General features: G+C 50.0%; 2 protein-coding genes across 11 annotated transcripts in view; both read left to right on the top strand.

Annotated features, from left to right (window-relative positions):
* The first annotated feature begins 644 nt into the window (after positions 1–644).
* On the top strand, positions 645–8,854 carry SCAMP5 (secretory carrier membrane protein 5). 3 transcript variants are annotated; one of them, XM_027789547.2, is made up of 8 exons: positions 1,614–1,754; positions 1,990–2,085; positions 2,558–2,635; positions 2,941–3,069; positions 5,103–5,259; positions 6,023–6,124; positions 6,341–6,458; positions 6,578–8,854. In XM_027789547.2, exons 3-8 carry the CDS (start codon positions 2,629–2,631, stop codon positions 6,770–6,772), a joined length of 708 nt encoding a protein of 235 aa, XP_027645348.1. In that variant the 5' UTR covers positions 1,614–1,754; positions 1,990–2,085; positions 2,558–2,628; the 3' UTR covers positions 6,773–8,854. The 3 variants fall into 3 exon arrangements, with proteins under 3 accessions (XP_055647429.1, XP_027645348.1, XP_005239494.2); XM_055791454.1 differs by lacking the exons at positions 1,614–1,754; positions 1,990–2,085 and adding an exon at positions 645–758; XM_005239437.4 differs by lacking the exon at positions 1,990–2,085.
* Positions 8,855–9,909: 1,055 nt separating this feature from the next.
* Positions 9,910–24,202, top strand: part of PPCDC (phosphopantothenoylcysteine decarboxylase) — a 29,588-nt gene continuing 15,295 nt past the window's right edge. For 3 of the 8 annotated variants that reach the window (XR_003555396.2, XR_008749693.1, XR_008749694.1), the window contains exons 1-5: positions 9,914–10,092; positions 12,032–12,198; positions 17,579–17,674; positions 20,742–20,870; positions 22,912–23,080. Coding sequence is in view for 5 of the 8 variants with exons in the window: in XM_055818130.1 (XP_055674105.1) it covers positions 12,046–12,198; positions 17,579–17,674; positions 20,742–20,870; positions 22,912–23,080 (547 nt within the window). In the remaining 3 variants the exon portion in view is untranslated. Of the gene's footprint in view, positions 10,093–10,636; positions 10,860–12,031; positions 12,199–17,578; positions 17,675–20,136; positions 20,406–20,741; positions 20,871–22,911; positions 23,081–24,202 lie in introns of those variants that run through there. The other 5 variants (XM_055818130.1, XM_055818126.1, XM_055818119.1 and 2 more) reach the window with 5 other exon arrangements.

The raw sequence follows: 24,202 nt of genomic DNA, 5'->3' as shown, positions 1-24,202 counted from the left end.
CAGGGCACGGGCTACAAAGCCCCCAGGCATGCATAGACATGTGTGAGCTGCGTGTGCGCATTACTGCTGCTGCAGCTCTGTTGTGCTTGGCTAAAGGGTGAGTAAGGTGACTTAAAAAGTAGTAGTAGTCCCAAAGCATTGTGTAATTCTGCGGGGACAGTGCGACAGCAGTGACACAGAGCAGGGCACTGTGGGCAGATACTGGCTCTGCAGGAACCCGGCCAGGAGCACAGCAGGGTGTGGACATGGGGTGCCCTAAATTTGGTCCTGCTGGTGGGACCTGCAGGCTCAGACTTAGCCTCCTGGGTACAGGCAGCCTGCACTGACCCCTGCCTGCTCTGTCCCCCAGAGCCCCTGCCCCATAGAGGGTCTCCCCTGCCCCATAGAGGCTCTCCTCCTATCCACGTGGAGCTTCCCATACCCATGCTCAATAGAGGGTCTGCCCCACGGAGGGATTACTGTACCCCTGCTCCGTAGAGCTCCCCCCCCTCAATAGAGCCCTTCCCACCCATAGAGCCCCCCAACCCTATAGGAGCCCCGCCCCCTTTCGGCGGCCCCGCCCCTCCCCGCCGGCGGCAGCAGGACCCTGGACAGCGGCAGAGGCTGTTCTCGCGAGATCTCGGGGCTGCCCATAGTGGGGCCGGCGGCGGCGCCGCAGTCTCGCGAGATCGCGGCCGCTGCGGCAGGAGCAGCGCCAGGCGGGCGGGCGGCCGCCGCCACCCGCCGCGGGACGGGTCGGGTCACGCCACGCCAGGCGGGTGAGCCCCGGGGCCGGGGGGCGGGCTGCCTCGGGGTGGGGGGGGCGGGCGGATGCTGCCCCCGAGGGGGACGACCGCCTTCTGCACCGACCCCCGGTCTGCACCCCACGCGTTGGGGGGGGAGCTGCGCGACGTGGAGGCGCCCCCGGGGCTGCCCGCACCCGCGTGGGTGCCGATCCCTGCCCGCGGGGACCGGGCGTGAGGCGGGCCGCCGTTGTCCCCTCGCCAGGCAGCTGCGGGAGGCCCGCGCCCGGTTTCGGGGCGGGGGGGACGGGAGGCGTGCGTGGGGCACGGAGCCCTTGGCCCGTGGAAACCCCCGGGGGGCGATGGGCGCCGCGGCCGAGCCCTGCTTGCCCTCCCCACCACCCCCGAGCAGCACGCGGGGGGCTGGCACCCTAGGCACGGAGAGGGTGCTGGGGTTTCCCCTCGGGGTTACCGTCCCCCCCATTGCATTGCAGTAGCCCCACCCCCCCCCCCCCCACCCCCCCCGGTTCGCAAGCCCTCCCCATATTGTAAAAGCCCCCCTCGGACAGCAGCCCTCCCCCAGTTCTGCGGCAGCCCCCCCAGCTTGGCCAGCCCCCTTTGTTTTGGCCAAGGTGCTGCAGTGCCGGAGCAGGTGTCGTGCCGGGGGGCACACCCGGCCGCATGTCCCCGCTCCCGGCACATGTGCGGGGGCCGTGTCACCCAGCCCTGCCGCGAGACGTCACCGCGCAGGCAGGCGGCTCGTATTTATAGCGCCCAGGGGATGGAGTCATCCGTGGGCTGCCGTCGGATGTTGGGAGACGGTATGCCGGTGAGCCACGCGAGTCTGCTTTGCCTGGCCGGTGTCTGGCGTTGGGTGATGGTTTTGCCCAGGCAGGGACCCTCAAACCCTCCGGAAAGCCCAAAGCGTTGACCCCTGGGACCCCCATCATGAGAGACACGTTTGCTGCTGCCATTCCTCTGCCCGAGGTTGCCTGGGAGAGGGCAAAACCTGGAGGCAGAGCTAGCAGGCAGGTGAGGATATGCAGAGTGGCTGTCTTCACGCTTATATTTAAAACTTCAGCTCTTAATTTTTGCTTTAATTTTGCTTAATTTTCACTGCATGAGTATGGCATGGTCTGGGACTGTCCTGGGATGCTAAGCTCCCCACCTCTCCCACCTGCAAGGTGCCAAGTGATGTGACTAATCATTAAGCCAGCACTCAGGTGACTCATTAGTGACAATCACAACTGATTATTTTTTTTTCCAGCTGATATTTTCAGCCAATTTCCCTGCTCCCTTTTGGCCTGGTTTCTGGCTTAGGCTTGCAGAGATGGGAGCTGCGATGCCATCAGGAGGCAGCCAGGTAGTTCCCTGTGCTGGAGCTCTTTGCAAAAACAAAAATGAAAAAAAAAAAAAAGTTTTGGGACAGGTAATAAACCTGAGGATTTCAAACTGTCCACAGCTGCCCCATTGCTCAGGGGGCCATGTCCCTTCCCCTGCCATCCAGCCTGGTCCCTCTTCTGGGGCTGGATGTAGGTCAGTTGGGAGTGGGAGGCTAAGCCCGTGCTCTGCCCCACATCACTGGATCTTCTCTTAATCTTCTGCCTTAACTGGTGCATAAGCCTCAGGCCGTAGGAGCTGGGATTTATTCTGCTACCAGCCAGGTGCCAGCGGTAAGCCTGGATGTGTGAATAGTGTAGAGCGTCCGTGTAAATAAAGCAAACTGCTTTCTTATAGCACTGTCCTTGAACTATTTTGGAGTGGGGAGGAAGGTGAAGGCTCTTCAGGGAGGTACCTGACCACTTCGTATCACTTTTTCTCTTGTTTTCCTCCAGCTTTGATAAAGCTGCTGGGTTTTTTCCCCCCTACTTTTCCTGCGGAACGGAAAGGCTGAGCGTGTGCCGGCATGGCAGGTATTGGGGGGTCCATGGTGGGGCTGCTCCTTGCCTCTGAATCCCATCTGGGATGTTACTCGCCATAATATCACATTATTAGTCCCCAATGGGGTTGCAGGTGTCCACACTTGCAGGATCCATGTGGCCAGTGGGGGCTAAATTTGTCTTGATGCTTTTCTGTGGGTTGGTGGTGGTAACAAGGGGAAATCCTTAATTCCTGCATGAAACTCAATTCCTGGGGCTGAACAAGAATAATTAGGAAGCCTCTTGACCTATGTGCAGCTCTGTGCAGTGCCCAATGCTGGTGAAACTTTTTATTGCAGAAAAAGTGAACAACTTCCCTCCCCTGCCGAAGTTCATCCCCTTGAAGCCATGTTTCTACCAGGACTTCGATGCGGAGATCCCACCGCAGCACCGTACCATGGCCAAACGGCTTTACTACCTCTGGATGCGTGAGTCGCTGGGCGGGGAAGGGCTGGGGCAGGTTTGCATTCGCCTCTGTGAAGGCAGCTGCTCTGGAAGTCATGGGCTGAAAGAGCAGAGCAAGATCAGAGGAAGTCCTTCTGCCCCTCCAGGCCTTGGTGTCTCCTGTTCAAACTCCTCGGGCATGGGACATGGGCTGCAGCATCCCTTGGGTTTCAGCCCTACCAGCTCCAGGAGGCTGGAGCTGGCTTAGTGTCCAAGGGCCATCGGTGGTGACCCTGACATCCCGCTGGAGTCCACTGCGAGGAGACAGCTCTGAACCCGCACCTCCTCCTCCTCCGAAAGGATTTACTCCCCTCTCCATCTCGCTCAGCTGCTGGCCTTGTGCCCCAGGAGAGGAGAGGTGCCAACCTTCCGCTGGCTTTGTTTGGTGGCTGGGCAGGGGAAGGGCTTTCTCTGCCACCCCAAGCTCCTTGCAAGTCCTTCGGCAGCGGCCCAAGGCCAAGATGCTGCTTGGACTGGAGGGCTGGTGTGCCTGCTCCCCAAAATGTGGGAGCCCAAGGCTTCCCTCAAAGGTCCTGCCTGTTCCTCTTGCATGCCTCTGTGTGCCGTGCTGTGCTAACAGGGCTGTTGCCATCTTCTAACTCTTAAAACTAGCCTGGATCTCTCTTCCTTACCAGCCCCAGGCGGGGAGAAGAGCCAGAGGGACAGATCACACCCTGCCATACGTGGAAATGTGCGTGGTTCAGGGCAAGCTGGCACCGTTTTATTTCTTTTTAGAAGAACTTAGTTCCTTAATAGGTGTTTTCCCTGAACGCTGGGAGCATCAGTGCCCAGGGAGTGCCTTGTACTTTGGAGGCAGGTTACGAGCTGAGCTGGCAGCAGAGAGGTCGGGTGCTTCTGCTCTCGGCACAGCACCAGGCTGGCACCCCTGGGGTGGTGCCTCGCTCTGGCTTTTGGGGGCTGCGTCCCATTGGGAAGGTGACCCTGGGGTAACTTCCCCCATCGTGTCAGGAGGGTTAGCATAGCTTGCCTATGAAAGGGGAAGAAAATAAAGCTGTGCTTCCCTGGGGAAGCTGTCTTGGGGCTGTTCAACTCCCTCCCCATCCCCATCTGGCTGTTCTCGCTCTTAATTTAATAGAGCTCAGTTCTTGCTCCAGCCTCTCCCACAGCACAAGCACCAGCGCTCTGAGCCAGTCGCCTGTGTCTTGGTTTCTGTCTCTGGAGCTCCTCTCTGGATTGTTTTCTCCCCAGCTCCCCCGCAAACACCCAGCCACACGCGAGGCTGAAAAGTTCCCTCATGTCCTTGGGGGCTCCGGGAGCAGCGAGTGCCCGGTCAGCCCAGCCGACTGAGCTGTCTTTCTTGCCAGCTGCAGCTCTCTTGCAGGCAGTGGTGGGAGGGTTTTAATTCTCGTTGAAATAATGAATCATTCTCAAAAATCAGAGGCGTCAGAATGCAGATGAGCCTCCTCTGCTTTGTCCTGTGTCTGCTAAGCTGGGCTTCATAGTAATAGTCCTTGTATTGTGTAACCCCAAGCAGGGGTGGGAGAAACAAACACGCACCCCCCTGAACTGGCGAGGCGGGGGCCAGGAGTTCAGGACTTCAGCTCTCAGTGATGCTCGGGGAGCACTAGCACAAGCTCCTTCTGCAAAACTGTAGCTGGAGACAAGTGAGGAAGCTTCACTTTGATTCCTCCAGTTTTCTTCTGTTGGTGGAAATGTGCCCTGGCTTGCTGCTAGCAGGAGGATGTGGCTCTTCCCTGTCCTCAGAGCCCCATGAGCCCTGGACCTGCTTAAGACATTACAACTCTGAGTGATATTTTTTTTTTTTTTTTCCTCTTGCTCCTCAGCTGAGGTTAGACCTCCTTTGGCTGAGCCAGCCTGGCGACGCTCTCCAGACTCAGCCGGCTTAAGGGCATTCTGGCTAGGGTAACACACTGCTGGCCAAGCCCGCTGGAGGTCAGCCCCGCATGGGCATCCCTGGGGTTGGGGTCTCATATTGCACTGACATCCTTGCGTACACGCTACTCTGCTCCCTCTGTGTGTGTGTGTGTGTTTGCAGTGAACAGCATCACCTTGGCGGTGAATCTCGTTGGCTGCCTCGCATGGCTGATTGGAGGCGGTGGAGCTGTTAATTTTGGACTGGCAATTCTCTGGCTCATTCTCTTTACGCCCTGCTCCTATGTCTGCTGGTTTAGACCTATTTACAAAGCTTTCAAGTAAGTGGTCACACCTGAGCCTGGCTTCTCATGTTTTTTGGTTTGGGTTTTTTTTTTTCCCCTAAATGGTTAGTGCTTAGCTTGGGGCACTGCCTGAATATTTGGGGGAATTTCCGCTCTTTCCATCTAGCCCTTTAACTTTCTAACCTTCAAAGCAAGAATTTGGAATTTCCTGAGGGCCAAAGCCCCAACCATGTGATCCAAAGACGCCCTACGTGAGCCTCTGTGCAGCGTCGGGGGGATCGGTGAGGATGCAATGGGGGTGCCACCTTTCCCTCCCTTCCTGCCCATCCTTGAGCCTTCTTTTGTATTTTTCCACAAGTCCTCGAGGTGCTTGTATGGATTATCCATGCTGCTGAGGTCACTCCCCAGTGCAGTGTCCCCAGATCTAGAAAACTGGGGACATATTTATTCCCGGTGGGGGACAGTTGAGTTTCATGGTAGGGTAGCATGAGCTGAGAGCTGTGTCCGAACACAGATGCCCTCTCGCCTGATGCGCAGAGCTGGCTGAGCCATGGGGAGGGTCTGATGCCCCGTGGCTTTCCCAGGTGCCCCTTCACTACCTTCAGCCTCCCGCAGTTTCTCCCTTGCCTTTAGTTTTTCTCTGATGCCTGCTGTCTGCAGGCAGCTCCGCTTCTCACCACCCTCTCACTAAACCACAGCCACTTCTGCCCTGAAAGAGTCCGAGATGTGGGAGCATCTCCTTTCCCTTGCAGAGCAGCAGGGGTGGAGAGGTACGGAGTGACTGAGCGTTCTTTTGCAGGACAGACAGTTCCTTCAGCTTCATGGCCTTCTTCTTCACCTTCATGGCCCAGCTGGTGATCAGCATTATCCAGGCGGTGGGAATCCCTGGCTGGGGTGTCTGGTAAGAAAGATGCTGCTCTTGTGTTGGGTGCAGGGACAATCACCATTGTGCCGGTGCTGTGGCCTCTGGGTGTTTTAAAGTCCTCAGTGCTTTAGTAGCTTCTCACCTTGGGGAAGATGGTTTGAGGAGCTGGGAGGGATGCTGGCAGGCTGCGGTGTGCAGAGCCAGCCGGGAAAGCCCCCAAGCTGCTGAATGGTTGTTTTGATCTCCTTGCAGTGGCTGGATTGCAGCGATTTCCTTCTTTGGGACCAATGTGGGGTCAGCCGTGGTGATGCTGATCCCCACCGTCCTGTTCACAGGGATGGCAGTCTTCTCCTTCATCGCTCTCACTATGGTACAGGGGGAGAGAGGGGTGCTGCGTTGCTTCAGGGAGCCCTCGCTGCTACCCTGGACGGTCAGTGTGAGCTGCAGTTGCTCAGTGCCTCTGGATTTTCTCTTTCCAACCTGCTACAGGTGCATAAGTTTTACCGGGGGAGTGGTGGGAGCTTCAGCAAAGCTCAGGAGGAGTGGACCACGGGGGCATGGAAGAACCCCCACGTCCAGCAGGCAGCACAGAACGCGGCCATGGGGGCGGCGCAGGGGGCCATGATGCAGCACGAGACGCAGTACTCGGCCACCCCAAACTACACCTACTCCAACGAGATGTGAGCAGCAGGACTTTGTCCTCTGGCGAAAGATCTGGGGGGGAAGGGAGGAGGAGGAGGAAGAAGGCTGGGCCGAGTTTCTGCAGCTATTTCAGAAAGTCGGAGTGTACCATAACAGTTCTTTTCCCATTCTTTGTAACGAGATCATTTTGGTTATTTTTTCCCCCCCCATCCTCCATTATTGTCTTGAGCTCTTTTATTTTTCTCCTTTATTTTTCATTTTGAAGAGGCCATGAGTTGACCTGCAGGGCTCTTGTTGTGCGTGGTAGTAAGTGTACATTCACGTGTCTTCTTTTTCCCTGTGAAACAGTGTACGGTGGTGGTTTTTTAATTACTGTGGTGATAGGTGTATGTTAGAACTACATCAGCCAAAAGCACCCCCACACCCCCATCCCCAAAAGGGAAAGAGAAAAATAGCAACCAGCACCCATCTCCCCTCTTGGAATAAGCCGTGAACCACAGTAAACCACAGGTTTACGACATGCGTGAGTTTTCTCTTTCAGTTGGTAGTGTCCAGCCACTTGCCACTGAATCAACAAGGGCAAGCAGTACTGGGAATTCTCCCTTTTCTTTTGCTTTTTAACTAGCAGGTGGCTGGCTGATTTAGCGTTTTAAAAAAAAAGATAAGGGGGGGGGGGGGGGCAGGCGGGAGGGAAAGAAACCCTCAGTGCTGCTGTTGATAATGCTGGAAGCCAAGCGATTCCTAATCTACACCCTGGCTCAGGATCTACAACTTCTCTCAGTGTGTGGTATTGTAAATGAGTAGTTTACATTTTGACGTGGAAGACCAGTATTTGTGCGTGGCCGTGGGCAGGAGCCCCGGTGCACTGTGTGTGTGTGCGCGTGCGTGTGCATGTGTTGGGGAGCAAGGACAGGGTTTCCCTGTGGATACAACCATCCGGTTCCAGATTCTGCATCCTGAGTCTGGTGTTTTTTGGTTTTTTTTTTAAAGGCTTCTATTTTGAAAAGCAGCTATAAAATTGGCAGTGTTTCTCAGAGGACCTATTCTCCAGGTCAAATCTTGCCACTCTGTATGCAAGCACATACAACCAGTCTCACTGACTATGTAAATAGTGAGGCCAAGATCTGTCCCCGTTAGCTTTTGAGCTAATTTAAGGCTCTTTAGGAAACCTCCAGGCTGGTGGGAAGGATTCCTGCTCACTTGCACTTCTAAAAACCGCAGTGAAACGTGGCCGTGGGTTTTCCTGGTGCAGAAATCCCTGCTCCTGTCAGCCCCGAGTCCTTGCCCAGTTAGGGGATGTTGGGCTTTAAATAAATGATCTTGCACCTTCGTGGGGAGCAGCTGAGCTCAGACTGACACCTCTTTGGCTGTGGCAGCAGGGGAAGGTGACCAGCAGACCCTGGAAAAGATTGGTTTGTAAATGGGAGCTGACAGGACAGTGCAGGGCAGCAGTAGGGGAATCTCCTTCCCAGGGACGCTTTTCAGACTCTAAATGCACTTTAAATACGCCAATTTTTTCTCTCCAAGTCCTAGATAAGCAGCCCAAACAGAATCTGATCCAGCCCCTTGGCTCAAATATCTCCTCTCTGCTGCAGGCAACAAGCTTAGTGTGCCACCGCTCATGCCCACAGCTAGCCAGAGCTGTGCGAGTCCCCAGCCCTTCGCGCCCCATCCCTCTAGCTGTCTGGTGATGCTTGTATGTGACTCCTAGCCACGAGAATCACCCCAAGGAGGAACTTCTCTTTCCCAGCAAAGCACACCAAGAATAGTTTCCTTTTTAAGGGTATCACTTCAGTCATTCTGCAGTAGACAGTCGTCTCTTGACAAGACTAAAATGCAATTAATGATAAAATGCCTGTCTGTGTGTGTGTATATATATATGTATAAAATGTAAGGAGAAAAGTAATCCTTTGCTGACCCTATTATGTACTTAATCAGGTTTAATTATTGTGCAATTCATTTACAGCTAGCCTAAAACTGACTATGCCAAATCACATGCTCTGTCATCCATGTCTGAGAAATGATGAATTACGTGACTTCACCTTTTGCATTTATAATAAGATGCGTAAATAATAACTGTAACAAGCTGTAACTTACAGACATTGCTTCAGCATCTAACCCTCCTCTCCAGTGTGTCTCCTAAACGTGTGAGTGTCAGTGCTGACCACTGAAACATGCCCCTGTGGTTCCAGCCCTCCTGCCCCGCCAGTGGAAGCTGGGCAGGACACCAATCTGTGACGGCTTTGGGTGGGGGCTGCCGCAGTTGTGATCGAAGGACAGTACCGCTGGAGCCCACAGGAGCCCACAGGGTGGGAGAGCTGGTGCGTGGGTGTTTCTGCAGCTGGGTGAGGAGGCAGCTCCAGACTAGAGAATGCTTGCTTGGGGTTTTACAGAGGTCCCACATTGCCTTCCACATCCCGCAGCTGGTGAGGCAGAGCCCTCTGCCTCTTGCCTTGCTGCTTATTTGTAGCTGACAACATCAGAGGGATGCCCAGGGAGCTGCTGCTTTTAAGCCGTATCTGGAAACCGTTGGGGACTGCCTGGCAAGCGCTGCCCCAGATCTGTCGTGCTTCTGCTTCAGACAATAAACAGGCAGCCCCTTAACTGCCTTCCCCCTGGCACTGCCCTGCGGCTGCCCTGAATCCTGTCCGAAAGGTTTCAGTCCTGCTCTGTAACCCCTCCCTGGGCTCCCCTGTCACCGAGAGCTCCCCATCTCCTGTGGGGATCCGGGGGTGGCCGGAGGCCCTGCGCCCCTCGGATACTCTCCTCAGCCCTGTCCATCCTGCCTCCCCATTTCCCCCCTAGCAGCACGTCTTCTGGTGCCCTCGGCCGTCTCTCTCTGCCCTGAGCCAGGCTCCTCGCTCCAACACCTTTCTGAGGAGCCCGCAGCCGCCTGCCGGCCCTCGCGGCGATGCCGGGCGCTGCGGAGCGGCTGTTGCTGGGGGACCGAGGGGCGCCAGCACCCCCGGTGCCCGCCCCTTCTCGGGCAGCCTGAGGCGCCGCCAGCGGAGCCGGCCCAACGCAGCGCTGCGGCGGCTGGCGGGGCCGGCGGGGCAGGGCCCGGGGCGGCGGGCAGGGCCCGGGGCGGGCCGGGGGCGCAGAGGGCCGCGGCCGCCGTGTCACCGCCCCGCCGCGCGCGCGTGCGCAGCCAGCGCCGGGCGGGGCCGCGCTCCCAGCGTGCCCTTCGCCTTCCGGGGCGCGGCGGGGGCGCCGCCCCGTTGCTGGGCGACAGCGGGCGGTGAGGCGGGACGGGGCTGCCGCGGGAGCAGGCCGCGGCTGGGGCCCCGCCGTCGCTGAGGCTTGAGCACGGGGAGTTGTCGCTCTCCTGTCCCTCCTGCCCGCGCTCCGTCGTGCCTCTACCGGTATATAAACGTTGTTTGTTTACGTTTTGGAAATCCCCGGGGTTTCTCGGTTCTGTTCTCTGCCTCAGCGGCCTTTTGGAGCTGTTCCCAGAGTAACTGAGGCATTTAAAAAGCTAATAAGATAGCTAAGTAGGCCTATAAACTGCTTGCTTTGTATTGGCTTCCTAGCTGGTTCCCCAGAGCTGTGTTAGGATAAGAGGGAAGTGCAGCCCAGCGCCCTGCGCTTTTGTTTTATTGTTAATAGCCCTTTTTAAAAGCTGCCTATTAAAAAATAATGTCTTATTCCCCAGGCTTTAAGATGTGTATGCTTCAGTGAATGAATTGTCATCTAGTAATCGTAAGGGAAGTGGATGTTTTCCTTGCTGTGATGGCGTTAATTTTAATTAGATATAGATAAACATGTAAAGTGCTGCAGTAGTGTTGAAATCACCTAGCTAATGTGCATGCTGCATTTCCTTGCCTCTAATTACTCTTGCTAATCAGTGCCTAGAAGCTGAAGCTGAAATGGTGCTCTTACCCTAGCAATTTTTTTATAAACACACAGAGAAACCTCAGGGGCCCGAGTTAAGCACATTAATTCCAAGCAGAGCATGGAAAAAGCGTGTTATTGCTGTTGTGTGGCAGCAGATGGGTGCGAGGAGGTTAGGAAGGCTGTTTGTGCTGGTGCGCCTGGGTGTGCAGGTCAGACCTCCGTGGAATTGCTGCACAGGCATGAAGGATCCTAAAGTAAACCTGCCCCTGCATCAATCTGGGGAGTGACCGAAGGGGTAAGTTCCTCTCTTTTGGAATCCAGCCCATCACCCCAACATCCGAGTTGGGACCGAAAACAAGAGCAGCATAAACACCTCTTTTTTTTTTTTTTTTTCCTTTTTGTTCTACCCAAAATGCTTCCAAGTAATACTACATATTATGTATTATTCCAAGTAATATATATTTTATATTGCTCTGAGTAACAAGGATGTCACTAAAAAGGAGCAGACTACTAAATCTCTAGATTCTTTGCTAGAAACATGCTAATCTTTCCTAGAAATGCGTTTTTCAAATTTTTCAGGAAGTGAATTTACCCTTTGCTAATTACTTGTTAAGCAGAGACGTTCACATCAGTTCTGTGGAGGAACGCTTTTCCTCACAAGAACAGTAATTTGCGATTTATCGGTATGGCAGCGGCACAGGGAAGCTGGGAGGAGGCAGGAGAGCTGAGCTAAAGCTGCTGGCTCAGCCTGCCTCCCAAAGTGGCTACGTCGCCCTGCAGATTGCTTTGCTTGGCGCCGCTGGAGGAGCGAGCAGTTCTGACTTTCACATCCCTGAAAACGTGTTTTCAGTCAGTGGGCTGTTGTGTTCTACCTCTTATTCACTGTTTTGTCTTTTTCTCCACCTAACAGGGAGTTATTTCCAGTGCTGCTGTAAATATGTAGTGATACACTAGGAAGTAAGGTGATAATGCTTGCCTCAGGGCCCCCAGATTTTTAATTATTAAAATGCCTCCCTGCATTTGTTACTCACCAGAGAGTGCGAAGGGAAACCGACTTAGCAGGGGGTTGCACGTCTTCCCAGCACTCAGTGTGATAGGTGCGTTTATTGTAAATTCTGGACCATGTTCAACATGTAAGAGAGTATCTTTGTTTTGGGGGCTGTGGGCTTTACCAGAGCACTTTTGTGGCCTGCCTGCACAGGTTTTAGCATTCTGTTTACCAGTATCTGAGAGAGAATTGTAATTAAACAGAAGGAATAGGCTAGTGCTATGCTTAAATGTCTGCTGATGATTGGAAGCTTTGTGGATCAAGGTCTGAGTGTTCATCCTCAGGCTGAATTACTCTGGGTACTTCATAGTCCAGGCGTAGGTCCCTGTGCTCAGGGATGTGTCAGTGTTGGGGTCCTGCTCTGCTAGCCTTGCTCAGAGGAACCGTTAGTCTAAGTGTCTTTGTTTGTGTGCTTGTAGTGTTTGATTGGAGCATGGAGCCCTTCTCCCCACCAGAACTAGGGCTTCCTGCAGAAAAGAGCTCACCTGTGCCGGAGAAAAAATACCATGTCCTGGTGGGTGTGACGGGAAGTGTGGCTGCCCTGAAGCTGCCTCTCCTTATCACCGAATTGCTGAAAATCACTGGGGTGAGTAAATCTCTTGGTAGAGTATTGTGAAGTTGCTGTTACCCTGTTTCTCTTTTTGAAGAGAGTTTACATGGCTTCTGTTGAAATGAAATGTTTGTTCTGGCTTTGAGCTCTTAAGTTTGAAAATTTTTTTGGGGAGCATTCCTCCTGTTTTTAAAAATAAATTAAGACTTTTTCCTATAATTTCATACTTATCTACACTTAAAAGTTAGCTTTCCATCAGGCTTAAAGAGCACTAAACACCCCTGGATGTTTGCATAAACAGACATTTAAATTCTGGAGTATGAAAGTACTGTTGTTCAGCTCAGCTTGCTTAATTCTCTCAAAAATTATTAAATAGCTGTTTGTTTGTGGTTTTTTTTTTTTCCCTGGAATATGTCCTTGTCAGTTGAATTATCAGATCTGGCTACAGACACAGGTGATGTTTTCTGGAACTTGAAATCTGTCACTAGGATACTGTGATTTTCCATAGGTGAGATATGGAGATTGCAAAGATGTCTGACGAACAAAGGGAAACCAGATCTTGTAAAAACAGAAAATACAAGCTGCTATATGTGTCTGTGCATTGAAGTTTTTTACTAGTTTATTGTCTGGAATAACAGAGGTGTCCAGCAGAGGCCACTGGTGACTAGAATCAGGCAGGGAACCATGCTAACTTTTGCTGTAGAATAAAGTTAGAGGAAAATACAGAAAACCTTTAGCTTTTAAGAAATGGAGCAAATGTTTTGGAACAGTGAAATGAAAGAGTGGCAGGAGCAAGAGGGTGCACTTAAATATGCAGATATGTTGCTTAGAGTTCTTAATGAGTATCCTTTTGGATGATTTGGGAGGCTTTACCTTATAGTTAGATACATTAATGTAGAGTTAGAAGTGCAATCCCTGAGTAACTCTGACTTATCTGGCTCATATTGATATCCCAGCTGGAAAGGGTACTAAAGATTTGGTGATCTGTTGGGCACCACTTCTGCCAGCTGGGTTGGCGTTGTGGATTGCAAAGAGGGACCTCAGTTAATTTATTACGTGACCTGAAATGATGAGTGAGGCCAAAGGTCCTAGGCCTAAGTAAGAAGGCCAAAGAAAAATGATAGCAAGGAAGGGGGCTGACCAGGCCAGAGCCAGGGATATGCACCTTCTAATCCTCTGTCTCTTGGATGGGCTTTGCTGTTGTCTCTTTTCCTTTGCTCTTGGTGCTTGGAAGGTCCTTCTTTGCAGATGACAGGAAGAATGTAAATCATCCACTACAGGAATCTAGGTCAAATGCATTCCTTCTCTCTGAGCATTTGATTCATAATTAAAAACTGCAGGTGGCTGGACCTCAATTCACTGTGAAGGCCCATAGGTTTTGTGACATCCGTTGCGGGCTTTGTGGCCTCTGATTTTAGGCTTTAGTTGCATAAAAAGCAGAACTGAAGTGTCCAGTCCAGGAGCTTGTAGTACTTAATTTATTAATTAAAGTTATTTACTCATTCCTGATGTGATTTTAAGACCTGATCTGAAGCCTGCTGAGTCAGTGTAATTTTTCCATTGAGTTTGTTAAGTCCTGCACAAGCCTGTTGCATCAGTTTCTTTACTGATGGAACAGAACTTTAAAAAGCCATTGGTAGAAGCAGGGCAGGAGCAGAGGGAGGCTTTGACACCAAAGGAGACGTGGTCAGCAGCTTGAAACCAGACTGGTTAGTTTAAATTGATGTTTTGGCTGAAATGATCTTTGATGAACAACTTTGCAGTGTGATTTTGCACTCATTAAACTTTAACATCTCCTGAGGGTGGTAATGGATGTGACTACATCTTACTGCCTTTTGTTTAACCTCTTTGAAGATCTAGGAAATTCAGACGGCATCAGTTTACACCTTTCAGGTTATTACCCTTGCACCTGGTGTTGTGGGTAGGCAGCACATAGTGTCTGGTCAAGATGCTGTGGGTAGCTCTTGTGGCAGCGCTATGCTCACACGCATTGTCTCAGGCTGATTCCCAGAATTTTTGAATGGCCTGGCACGAATAAGATGACAAAAATCATATTGGCAGGATATTGGTTAGTCATAAAGAAAGGCAGCAACAGACTTCTCTGTGGGTGGAATGTGTTGCTCTTGAAGCTACAGGACATCATCTGGACTTAAATCATGTCACGTCATTTCATTGTGCTCCTACCAGGTAGCCTCTGCATCAGCTTGTAGTTGCCATTTAACAGGGAAGCTACTCATTCTCTTCTGCAGCAGTTGTTACCAAAGCTCGGTCTGTCCATAAAGATTTTGCTGTCAAAACTGAGAAACTTGTGGAAAAAAAATCACGCACACACGCCCTTAACCCCGAGCAGAAACGGCTGCCACGGGAGAATTCTCTAACAGAGACTGACAGTATTGCGTGAGCACAGGATAGCAGTTTTGCAGTAAAGTTTATTCTGGAGAATTGACTTAAGTGGTCCAAGTAAAAGAGCTCTAAGCAGTCTCCAGTAAAGGAGTTTCTGAGGGTGGCTAGACTGCCTTTACTGTTTAAGCAGAGATACATCCACAGGCAAGCTGAGGGTGTGCCAGCTAAATAGAAAAAACTATGTAGGCTAAAGTGATCTTGAGAACACTGATCTCTTTCCAACATAGCTGGAGGGACTTGAAGGACTTGCTCAGAACAAGGGAATCAGGAGCCCACCCCAACAGAAAACCTTAATTAGGGAGAATATTTGACTAATAGAATAACTTTCTTGGGGGAATGGTGGAGTCACCACCACTCGGAGTCCTTGAACTTCCCTCTGGTATGCTCTGGTTTGTAGTGGGTTGGATGCAGGATGTGATAGCCAGCTATTCCCTATTCCTGTGCTTATGCTTCGAAGAAATATCTATTTTTTTAAGACTGGAGATGGTTATGCAACTATCTTTAAAAAAAAACAAACGAAACAGTGTCTTCTGGGGATTTTTATGTGTCCTTAGAGGGGTCTTTCTGGTGTAGATTAGAAAATTTTGAATAATGATGCAATTGAAGTAGCAAGTGACAAAATATGTTGTCTGGTACATCAAGTTGTATCACCTAAAAATCCTTATACCATTATGGCTAACTGTAAAATAAGAACACCACTAACAAACACTCCTGCTGAAAACTTTTGGTGCAGACCTGGCCTACTGGTACCATTTCAGAGAGCAGACGTGCCCCTTAAACTGCACATTGCTCTTTAAAATCACCAAATAAATAGTAGTTTGCAGACTGCGAGGTTAACACCTCACTGAAGCCCATGGCATAGCAGAGCGCAGCGTTAGCACCTTTGTGGGTGTTGCTGCTTGGCTCCAAACAGCTTCCTGTGAGGTGAGGTTAGTATGGAAACAATACGGTCGATTGCTGTGAATATGATCTTCACACTTGAAAGCACTAGAAGTGCAGCTGTGATTCCAAGTTAGGGTCACCTGAAAAAGAGCAGACGTTTAGAAGAGGCAACGAACCAACCATATAGTACCAAATACTGGTGTTAGCTGCAGCTATATTTTCCCATTACTTTTTCTTCAGGAAATAGGTAAAATTACCAAAGACCATGATGTGCTAAGGCTGGGATTTTCCACTACTCCCAGCTGTTATTCTAGTCATGTAGGGTGCAGATAATCAACACTGCTCCATTCCCAGTTCAGTAGATAGTGTTGGGGAGATAGGTTAACATGTTTTGTCACTTCAACCGCTGCTGTTGAAGATAGCTTCTTGGAGGTTGGAGGTTTTCAGCAGTTGGTTTTAGCAAGAGTGCACAGAGTGAGTACTTCATCAGTTTTGTACCTCAGGCCACAGTTTCTAGCAGGAATGAGTTGTTGGTGAGGTTGGTTTCTCCCTGTCTCTGTTGGGCTAATAGAGCCACGCAGTGGGTTGCACTGTGAACTGTTTGAAGGAGCAGATGGTGGTTGGAAATGGCCAATAACAATGAGAAGGGTTATTTTTCACTATAATTGGTGGCCTGAGGTGCGTCTTCCACATTACCAGTCTTCTCGGAACGCTCCCCCCTGCGTGTTCACCTGTCTATTGACTGATTTTAAGGTACATCCTTGGAAGGAATTGCAGTTGGAAATACAGTTTTGTGTCCTGCTCAGGTGATCAGCGCATGCAGAGCTGCTCCAACACTGGCTCTGCTTTGGGGCTGATCCTGGGGTGTGTAGAGCACCTCTGGTTCACTGCATGTGCCAGGCAGCAGTTCGTGACATTTGTCAGAGCTACAGCTTTGAGCAGGTCATGCAACGAGTAGAAACTAGGGAGAAAACCCTTTTTTCTGTTTAAGATTTCTGCGGGGGGAAATGAAAGGTTCTCATGTCTTAGGGTACCTTAGCACCTCATAAGTGTGCATGTCAAATAAACATCGAAGAAACATGATAGGGTGTCCCCAGTATATACCATTTAACTGAAGGTTCCACTGGCTTTCAAGAAGGCAGGCAGGTTTATCTCAGATTTCTGAGAACCTTCATATACTTTGCCCCAGCCTCTCTTTCCTTTGTGGAAGCTGCTGGTTTACTGTTTTGGTTGCACAGAAACCCTCTGAGTATACCTACATAGATGTTTTCCTTTTTCCAATGTCTTACCCTGTTACCCTGATAGGACAGATAGCTGGAAGATACAACTCTGACTTGCTTCTGGTATTTTTACCCTGGCTGGAGCAAATCTGATCAACACGGTTTTAAAAAGCAGTATCCAGTAATCTGCAGCTACCTCCCCCCAGGAGATCAGAGAGAGAGAGAGAGGCAGGGGCAGAAAGCAACAGAGGGGTGCACAAGGTGGTCCGTTTCACCAATAAATAATTCTATGTTTTCAAAAGCAGCTCTTGCTTGTGCAGCAGAGGCGGGCTTGCTTTGCACTGGTGGGGCTGAGCCCCAACTAACCTGCTTGTCCCTCAGCAGTTCTTTTGATCACTCAGCACTGTGCTTTCCCTTGGCACAGAACTTCCTCTTGGCTGCAAGTGTGGGAAGAGTGATCCTGTGAGTGCTGTGTAGGCATGCCACCCCTCGACAGTCCTCTGTGCTGTGGTTAAGGGAATCCACTGAGGCAAGATGCTCTTCTGCTCCCTTTGGCAGGCATATTTTGAGATTAAAGGACATCTTTCACAGAGTTTTGGTTTGCTGCTTCTTACTGTCTCTTTGAAGTTCTGTGCAGAACTGCATCTCGTTCTGACCTGCTCTGTCCTCTCCGCTGTCCCCGCTGTGAACTGGCCATGTGAACGTGTTCAGCAGGCAGTGACTAATCACCTGCCCATTTTAGGGTGGCATGAAATGAGTCTTTGGCTCTCGTGAATACCTGTGGTGTCCTGGCCTTTCAACCATGAATAGGGGAAGGTCCTCTGAGAATGCACATAGCTTTCAGAATCTTTGCAGGCTTTACAGGATTGTCCACAAATCTAACCATTGGTCTGTCTTTCTTTTCTGATTAGCTCGAAGTGAAGGTGGTCACTACTGAGAGAGCAAAGCATTTCTATGATGTCCAGGAGATTCCTGTCACCCTCTATAGCGACGAAGATGAATGGCAGGTGAGTGGTTCTTCCTTAGGAGACGGCAAGGGCTTCTGTCCTGTCCTCACTAGCCACACGTCTTTTAATTCAAGTACTTTTGTCATGCACTTGTGCCTTCTACTTCCAGAAGGGCAATGAGTTGCTTCAGAAAAAACACAGGCTCCCTGGGGGATTCACTTAGTTGTTCAAGCACTGAACAGCAAACAAAAGTGCTCCTCTATGTTTCTGTGCAAGAGACCCCATTTATTTATTTTTTAATCCTGGGCCAATGCTTACTTCTTTGTTGTAGTGATATGTCTTTTGAATTGTGTCTTCCAAAGAATGTGATTCCAACCATGCTGTAAATGAGGAAGGAAAGAAAGGCTGCCCTGGCTGTACCGGAGGATTTTTGTACTGCCCTAGCAGACTTGCAGCAAGCTATGGGGGTAGAAGTGGTCTCTCACCACCCTGTGCTCAGCTGCTATCTGCAGCTCTGAGAGCAGTGTCAGGAAATGTCAAGAAAGCCGCTGCAGAGCCGCAGTGAGGGTGTTTGGTGCTTGTCATGAGTCATATTTGTCACGAATGCAACAGTTTAATTCTCCTTAATGCTAAGTATTCTAAATCTGCAGATATCGCTGACAGTTGCAAAACTACTCACGCTGCTTTAAAACTCAGCCTGGTGTCTGGCTGGGTGACCTTGTGCTGGTAGGGCCACCCTGGTGTGGTGGTGCAGAGGAAGGCCAGTACCTGGATATGTCGTGCACCAGTATGACACGTGGCTGGAAGTCAGAGAGCTTCTCCTGCTGGGAGTAGTGTTTGTCTGTTGTGGTTTAACCCCAGCCAGAGACTAACGCAGCCACCCACTCACACTCCCCTTTGCAGCAGGACGGGGAGGAGAATTGGGGAAAAAGGTAAAACTTACGGGTTGAGATACGAACGATTTAATAACTGAAATGAAATAAAATATAATAATTGCAAAGAAAAGGAGAGAGAGGAATAAAAACCAAAAGAAAAAAAACAAACGATGCACAACACAATTGCTCACCACCTGCTGACCAATGCCCAGCCACTCCCCAAGCAGCAATCAGCCTACTCCCCCCAGTTTATATACTGAGCATGACATTCTATGGTATGGAATATCGCTTTGGCCAGTTCGGGTCAGCTGTCCTGGCTGTGTTTCCTCCTGCTTCTTGTGCACCTGCTCACTGGCAGACCATGGGAAACTTGAAAAGTTCTTGATTTAGAGTAAGCATTACTTGGCAACAGCTAAAACCGTCAGTGTGTTATCAACATTATTCTCATATTATTCTCATACTATATCCAGAACACAGCATTGTACCAGCTACTAAGAAGAAAATTAACTGTCCCAGCCAAACCAGGACATTGTCTCAGAGGTATCTGCATCTGTGCTCGTGGGCATACATGGAAGAGCCATTCCAGTAAGGGATACCTCAGCTGTCAGGGCTGTGAACATCTCTAGACCTTGTAAAATGGCTTTTTCTCTTCACTACAGTTTTGCTGACATGCTTTGAGAGTCCCTGAGTATGAAGAGTGTATAAACATTAACATTTATTTTTCTGTATGTTTTATCTTTACAGTACTGATCTGGGTACAAGGTGGTCTGCTCTTTACCAGTGTCTTGCTAATGCTCTCCCATGTGAGCATCACTTTTATGTGGAGAGAGGCAGGCTAATGGCAATGGCCAGGAAGCTTTCCTGCGGGTCTAGGAGATTTCTGAGGAATCCTTGGTGGCGTGATAGAAGGGGTGCAAGTCGGGCTTTGAGGTCTGCTGGCACACTGAAAGCAGGCATGGAACCCTTATAACATGCTGTTCTGACATAAGGATGGGAATCACAGAATGGTGTGGTTTGGATGGGACCTTAAAGATCACCCAGTCACACCCCCCTGCCATGGGCACTGACACCCCCTACCAGCCCAGGTTGCTCCCAGCCCCATCCAGCCTGGCCTTGGGCACTGCCAGGGATGAGGCAGCCACAGCTGCTCAGGGCAACCTGTTCCAGCGTCTTGCCAGGGAAATAAGCCCGCCTAGCATCTGTTTGTGAGATATTTCACTCTGAAAATAAAGCTATGATTTTCAGCGCTTCTAGAAAACATAGAAATGAGCGGAGGAGCTGGGAAAGGTGTTAGGAAGCACCAGCTTTCCGGATGCTGTCTTTTTGTTGTGGTTTCCAGTGACTCAGAGAAGGAACAGTTTGTGGCCCTGATGTGCCTCTTGCTGGCCTGTGGTTGTGTGTGTCCTCTGGGGATTAAGCACCTGATGCTGTTTGCTGCTTCTCTTGACGTTTTCCCAGTTAACTGCGCTCTTATGAAAAGACCAGGCCTCTCCTGAGCAACTTCGAGTTTTTGTGAAAATAGAAATATTCACTTAAGAGCCAAGAGAGGAGGAAGGTACTCAGCTGGCTAAACTTCATCCATCCTAGAGAAAACCAACAGGACTGTTCCCTACTGTACTTAGGAGGGTTTACTTTGCTGCTGTGAGTATGTGTAGGGGTGCACATCTGAATTGAAAGTGACTTGTGCAGTTAGGGGTCTATACCTTGTTAAAAGACAGTGGTCAGTTCACTTCAAAGAAATGCAGAACTTATAAATCACATGGTTTCCTCAGGAAACGTGACCCCTGATTTCATCCTGTCTGGCTTCAGCTGGCTGATAGGATGGAGCTCTTTCCTCCGCTCAGATATGCTCTTACGGACAATTCTGAAGCTGAGGGATGATAAGAATGGGAAGTGGATGGGGAAAGCTCTTTCCTGTGAGTTGATATTTGTGGTTGTTGGACGTGTGAATGGTCATTGTGTGGAAAGGATACCCATTTGTAGAGCACCAAGTGTGTCAATGCCATCCATTAGGCGTGCTTCCGAAACGTAGCTGCAAGACGGCCTTCACTGGAGGAGGTGGGGGGAATCGGAAAAGGGAGCACTGTGCCTGCAGTCCCTGGCTCCCCGTTCTGTCAGGTCTTGCTTGATGTGAGAGTAATTCTTTCTCCTTAAGTTTCCGTGGTGGTTACTAAGGTGGGATTGATGAAGTGCCTGTTGTTCACAGTGGTCATTGTGAGGGTTTGATAATCTGCATCTTGTCTCATCCGCAGCTGTGGAAAGGTCGTTCGGACCCAGTCCTGCACATTGAGCTTAGGCGGTGGGCTGACCTTATGTTGGTGGCACCTCTTGATGCAAACACGCTGGCAAAGCTTGCAAATGGCATCTGTGACAACCTGCTGGTGAGTAACCAGAGCTCTGCCTGACAGTTCTCTCGCCTCCCAGTGTTAGACTGTCTGACCTTTCTTTCATGGAAACTCTTGTGCTTCTGCAGCATCGAGAACAGTGAGATTTGCATGTTCTGCTCTCACTTCGTGTGTTTGTCTCTCTCTTCCTTCAGTATCGTTCCCCTGTTCCTTCTCAAATAGTCGTTCTTTCCTTCCCTGGCTTACAACTCTTTCCACTTCTTGGCTCTGTCAGTCTCTTCCATTGTTTCCCAGTCCCTGCTTTATCTCTCTTGATTTTTTTGATGGGTGGTATTTTTTTCTTTCTACCTACACACACGCACGCGTGCACACACACACACCCACCCCCTTGCTCTAACTTTTGGGTTTCTCTCTGCATTTTTTAGATGCAATCTGGAAAGACACCTGTGAGATCAGATAAAACTGTTTACTTCCTGCTACCTCACCTCCTCCCTCACCTAACTGCATAGCACAGAAATTCAAACATGTTCACAATTACTTACCTTCCAGTTTCAGCTACAGGGGATTTGGCTTGTTCAGACTTGTTTTTCTGGTATTAAAAGTGCTCTGGCTCAAAGGCTGATCAAAAAGTGTATTAAAAGAGAGTGTGCTTCTCTGCTAGGTGATGATGACCTTCAGTGGGTCTGAACACTTTGTGTCCAGGTGTTAGGTCTTGATTAGGGGAAGGCATAACCATTAACCACCCAAAAGATCTGCCAGGGAGCTGCAGATCTGCAAAGCTGCTGTGGCGCATCGCCCCTCAGTAATGCAAGCAGGCAAGTAATGCAAGAACTAGGAACGGAGGGCAGTGCATCAGCTCTGGCCAGGGAGCCCTGCATGACCACCTTAGCTGTTCAGGTAAGAGGAACTGCATATAAATGAACAAAATACACCCAGAGCAACAGCTCTTATTTGTATGAGTAGATCACTGGAGATCCCAGAGAAGCCAGAAAGAGCTGTGGGACGGACAAGAGCAATGTCTTTTCCTGCTGGCTCCGGTTGGTACTATAGATGTGATGGTGGTAGCAGAGGGAAGAGCTCAGGAAGGATGTTAGGTATGCGTGGCTTCACAAACACCTGCCAGTCTTTTCAGAGAGCTTGTGGAGGGAAGAGGTAGCTCCAGCAAAGGCAAGCAAATGCTGGAGGTGCTGCTTGGCAAGTTAGAACAGATTCTAGCAGACTTTCCTGTGCTGGGAAGGGTTCAAGTCATAGGGCGTAAAAAAGGATGGGCAGGGTTCTTGTAAGTACTCGGTGATCTGAGCAAAGACCCTGCACCAGGGGCTGTGGCTACCTGGGAAGCTCCCTTTGCATGATTTAAATGCTGCTAGGCCTAGGAAGACTGATGGAGATTGCATTGAGAGCAGTCAGCATTTGTCTTTTTAGGGAGATGAGGTGATACTGGATTATCTGGAAGTTCTGTATTCATGAGGAGTCAGATATGATTCCCTGTAGCATGCAGGAGCTGCTAGGTGGTTCGTAATCTGCCAGCATCTTCTGCAACAGCCCAGATGTGTTCGTGTTATCCTCTATTTATATTCTGGAAGCAGCAGTGCTTCCCTGGTGAGGAGTTATGGATCCAGTTGGCATATCATTTAAAAAAGATTCACTTGCCAACTTTTTGTGTTCAGCTCTGCAGCTGGCTTATCTGAAGTATTGCCTGGGGATTTCTTTATGATATGATCTGTGGCCACCCCTCAGCTTCTCTCGGTCTCCCACACGGGCTGGCAGTCTGCACTCTTCGTGTTTCAGCTTGGTTTGCTCCAGCAATTGGGCTGCTTGCTTGGCCCCAGGCCAGAGTAGGGTGGGATCTATCCTCTTTGTAGCCCCTCTCATCTTTCTTGCCTGTCAGTGATGAGCTTTGCTGGAATGTAATACAAATTAGTATCAGCCCTGTGGGTCTGTCTGTGGGTTAGTCCAGCTGCACTGACAGATTGAGGCGTTTGGCCCTCCAATGACGCCCAGGCTGGGAGATTGCTTCTGTGCAGCGAAGTGATGAGAAGGAATGAGCAAAGACAACCCGTCTTGGCTTCTTTTGCAGACTTGTGTCATCCGTGCTTGGGATCTGAGCAAACCTCTGCTCTTCTGCCCTGCTATGAACACGGCCATGTGGGAGCATCCCATCACAGCTCAGCAGGTGGAGCAGCTGAAAGGCTTTGGCTACACAGAGATCCCCTGTGTGGTGAAGAAACTAGTGTGTGGAGATGAAGGTCAGTCCTTTTGTGTGTCTTCTGACTCTCTTCCTGCACAAGTGCTGCTCTTGTTGTGAAGGGATGTGCATTCTTTTGCTGTATGGCCTGTTGAACTGCAGGGAGCAGGTGCTCACTGCCAGCGTTTTATAGAAACAAACTGAAGCTTTGCCCTGTGCTAGCTGATATCTATTATTCTTGTTCATTAATTTTTAAGTAGTCTTAAGAGACCATCCAAACCAGGCTTTCAAATGAGCCATTAGATAGGCCTGATATTTAAAAGAAATAACTCATTCAAGCAGAGAGTAGATCAAAGAGAAGGAAGGCTTTGTGGTGAGCATTAATAGCCTGGGATTTGGGTGTCCTGACCTTGCCCTCTACTGTGAGTGTGGGCTGTTTTTATCATGCCTCGGTTCTTCATCTCTAACATAAGGATAATATCTTATCCCTGAGAGCAGACAGTGAGAATAAGTGCTTTGCAGACGTGGCTGAGGGTGTAGCAGGGCATGCATTTAACATTTGTTGTTTGTTGCCTGGGTTACTTTTAATCTTCCCAATCGAGTTTTGATTTGGGGTTTTGATATCAGACTTATCTGTGAAGTGAAAGAGCGGGGTAGGGACAGTTGTCATGCTCAGCTTCAAAAAACTTAACTTGCAGTGCTAAGACATACTACTAAAACGGTCTCATTTGTTTTTTAGGAGCTGTTTTCAATGGAAGTATTTTGACTTTTGAAAGTTTTTGAGAAGGGGTTTTAGACAAGCAATTTAGATGAATGGATTCGTTTTAGTCAAAATTTTCTTGGACAAACTTTCTGTAAAATGTCACCCAGTTCTAGACACACTGCACAGTAGTATACTCATACTTCTGTTTAACAACCCCAACTCTAGCAGAATTTTAACCACTCTGTCAGATAGTTCAATACACAGTCGGTAGTGAAGAGAGGATGTTAAAATGTTTTTCATGGTTAAATTCTAGGGCTGGCTTAGTTTCTGAATTCTTGGGTAGGTGCAGTGCTTCTAGAGAGTGTTGTTTTGGAACTGAATAGTGAGAAATATTTACAGTTAGGTAAGTGTAGTCAAGTAACTCAGGCATCAGTTGAAATATCCTGGACAACTATGCTTCCGCTGGGATTTTAGACCTGA

This window comes from Falco peregrinus, chromosome 1 (assembly GCF_023634155.1).
Source record: "Falco peregrinus isolate bFalPer1 chromosome 1, bFalPer1.pri, whole genome shotgun sequence".
Classification (NCBI taxonomy): domain Eukaryota; kingdom Metazoa; phylum Chordata; class Aves; order Falconiformes; family Falconidae; genus Falco; species Falco peregrinus.
Note: the sequence above shows the minus strand (reverse complement) of the source record. Positions and strands in the feature narration are given on the sequence as shown.

Excerpts from the sequence above, each read along its gene's own strand:
- SCAMP5 (XM_055791454.1), top strand. Across the intron at positions 3,070-5,102 it reads GCTTTACTACCTCTGGATGC|TGAACAGCATCACCTTGGCG; the intron begins GTGAGTCGCTGG and ends GTGTGTTTGCAG. Across the intron at positions 6,459-6,577 it reads CCTTCATCGCTCTCACTATG|GTGCATAAGTTTTACCGGGG; the intron begins GTACAGGGGGAG and ends AACCTGCTACAG.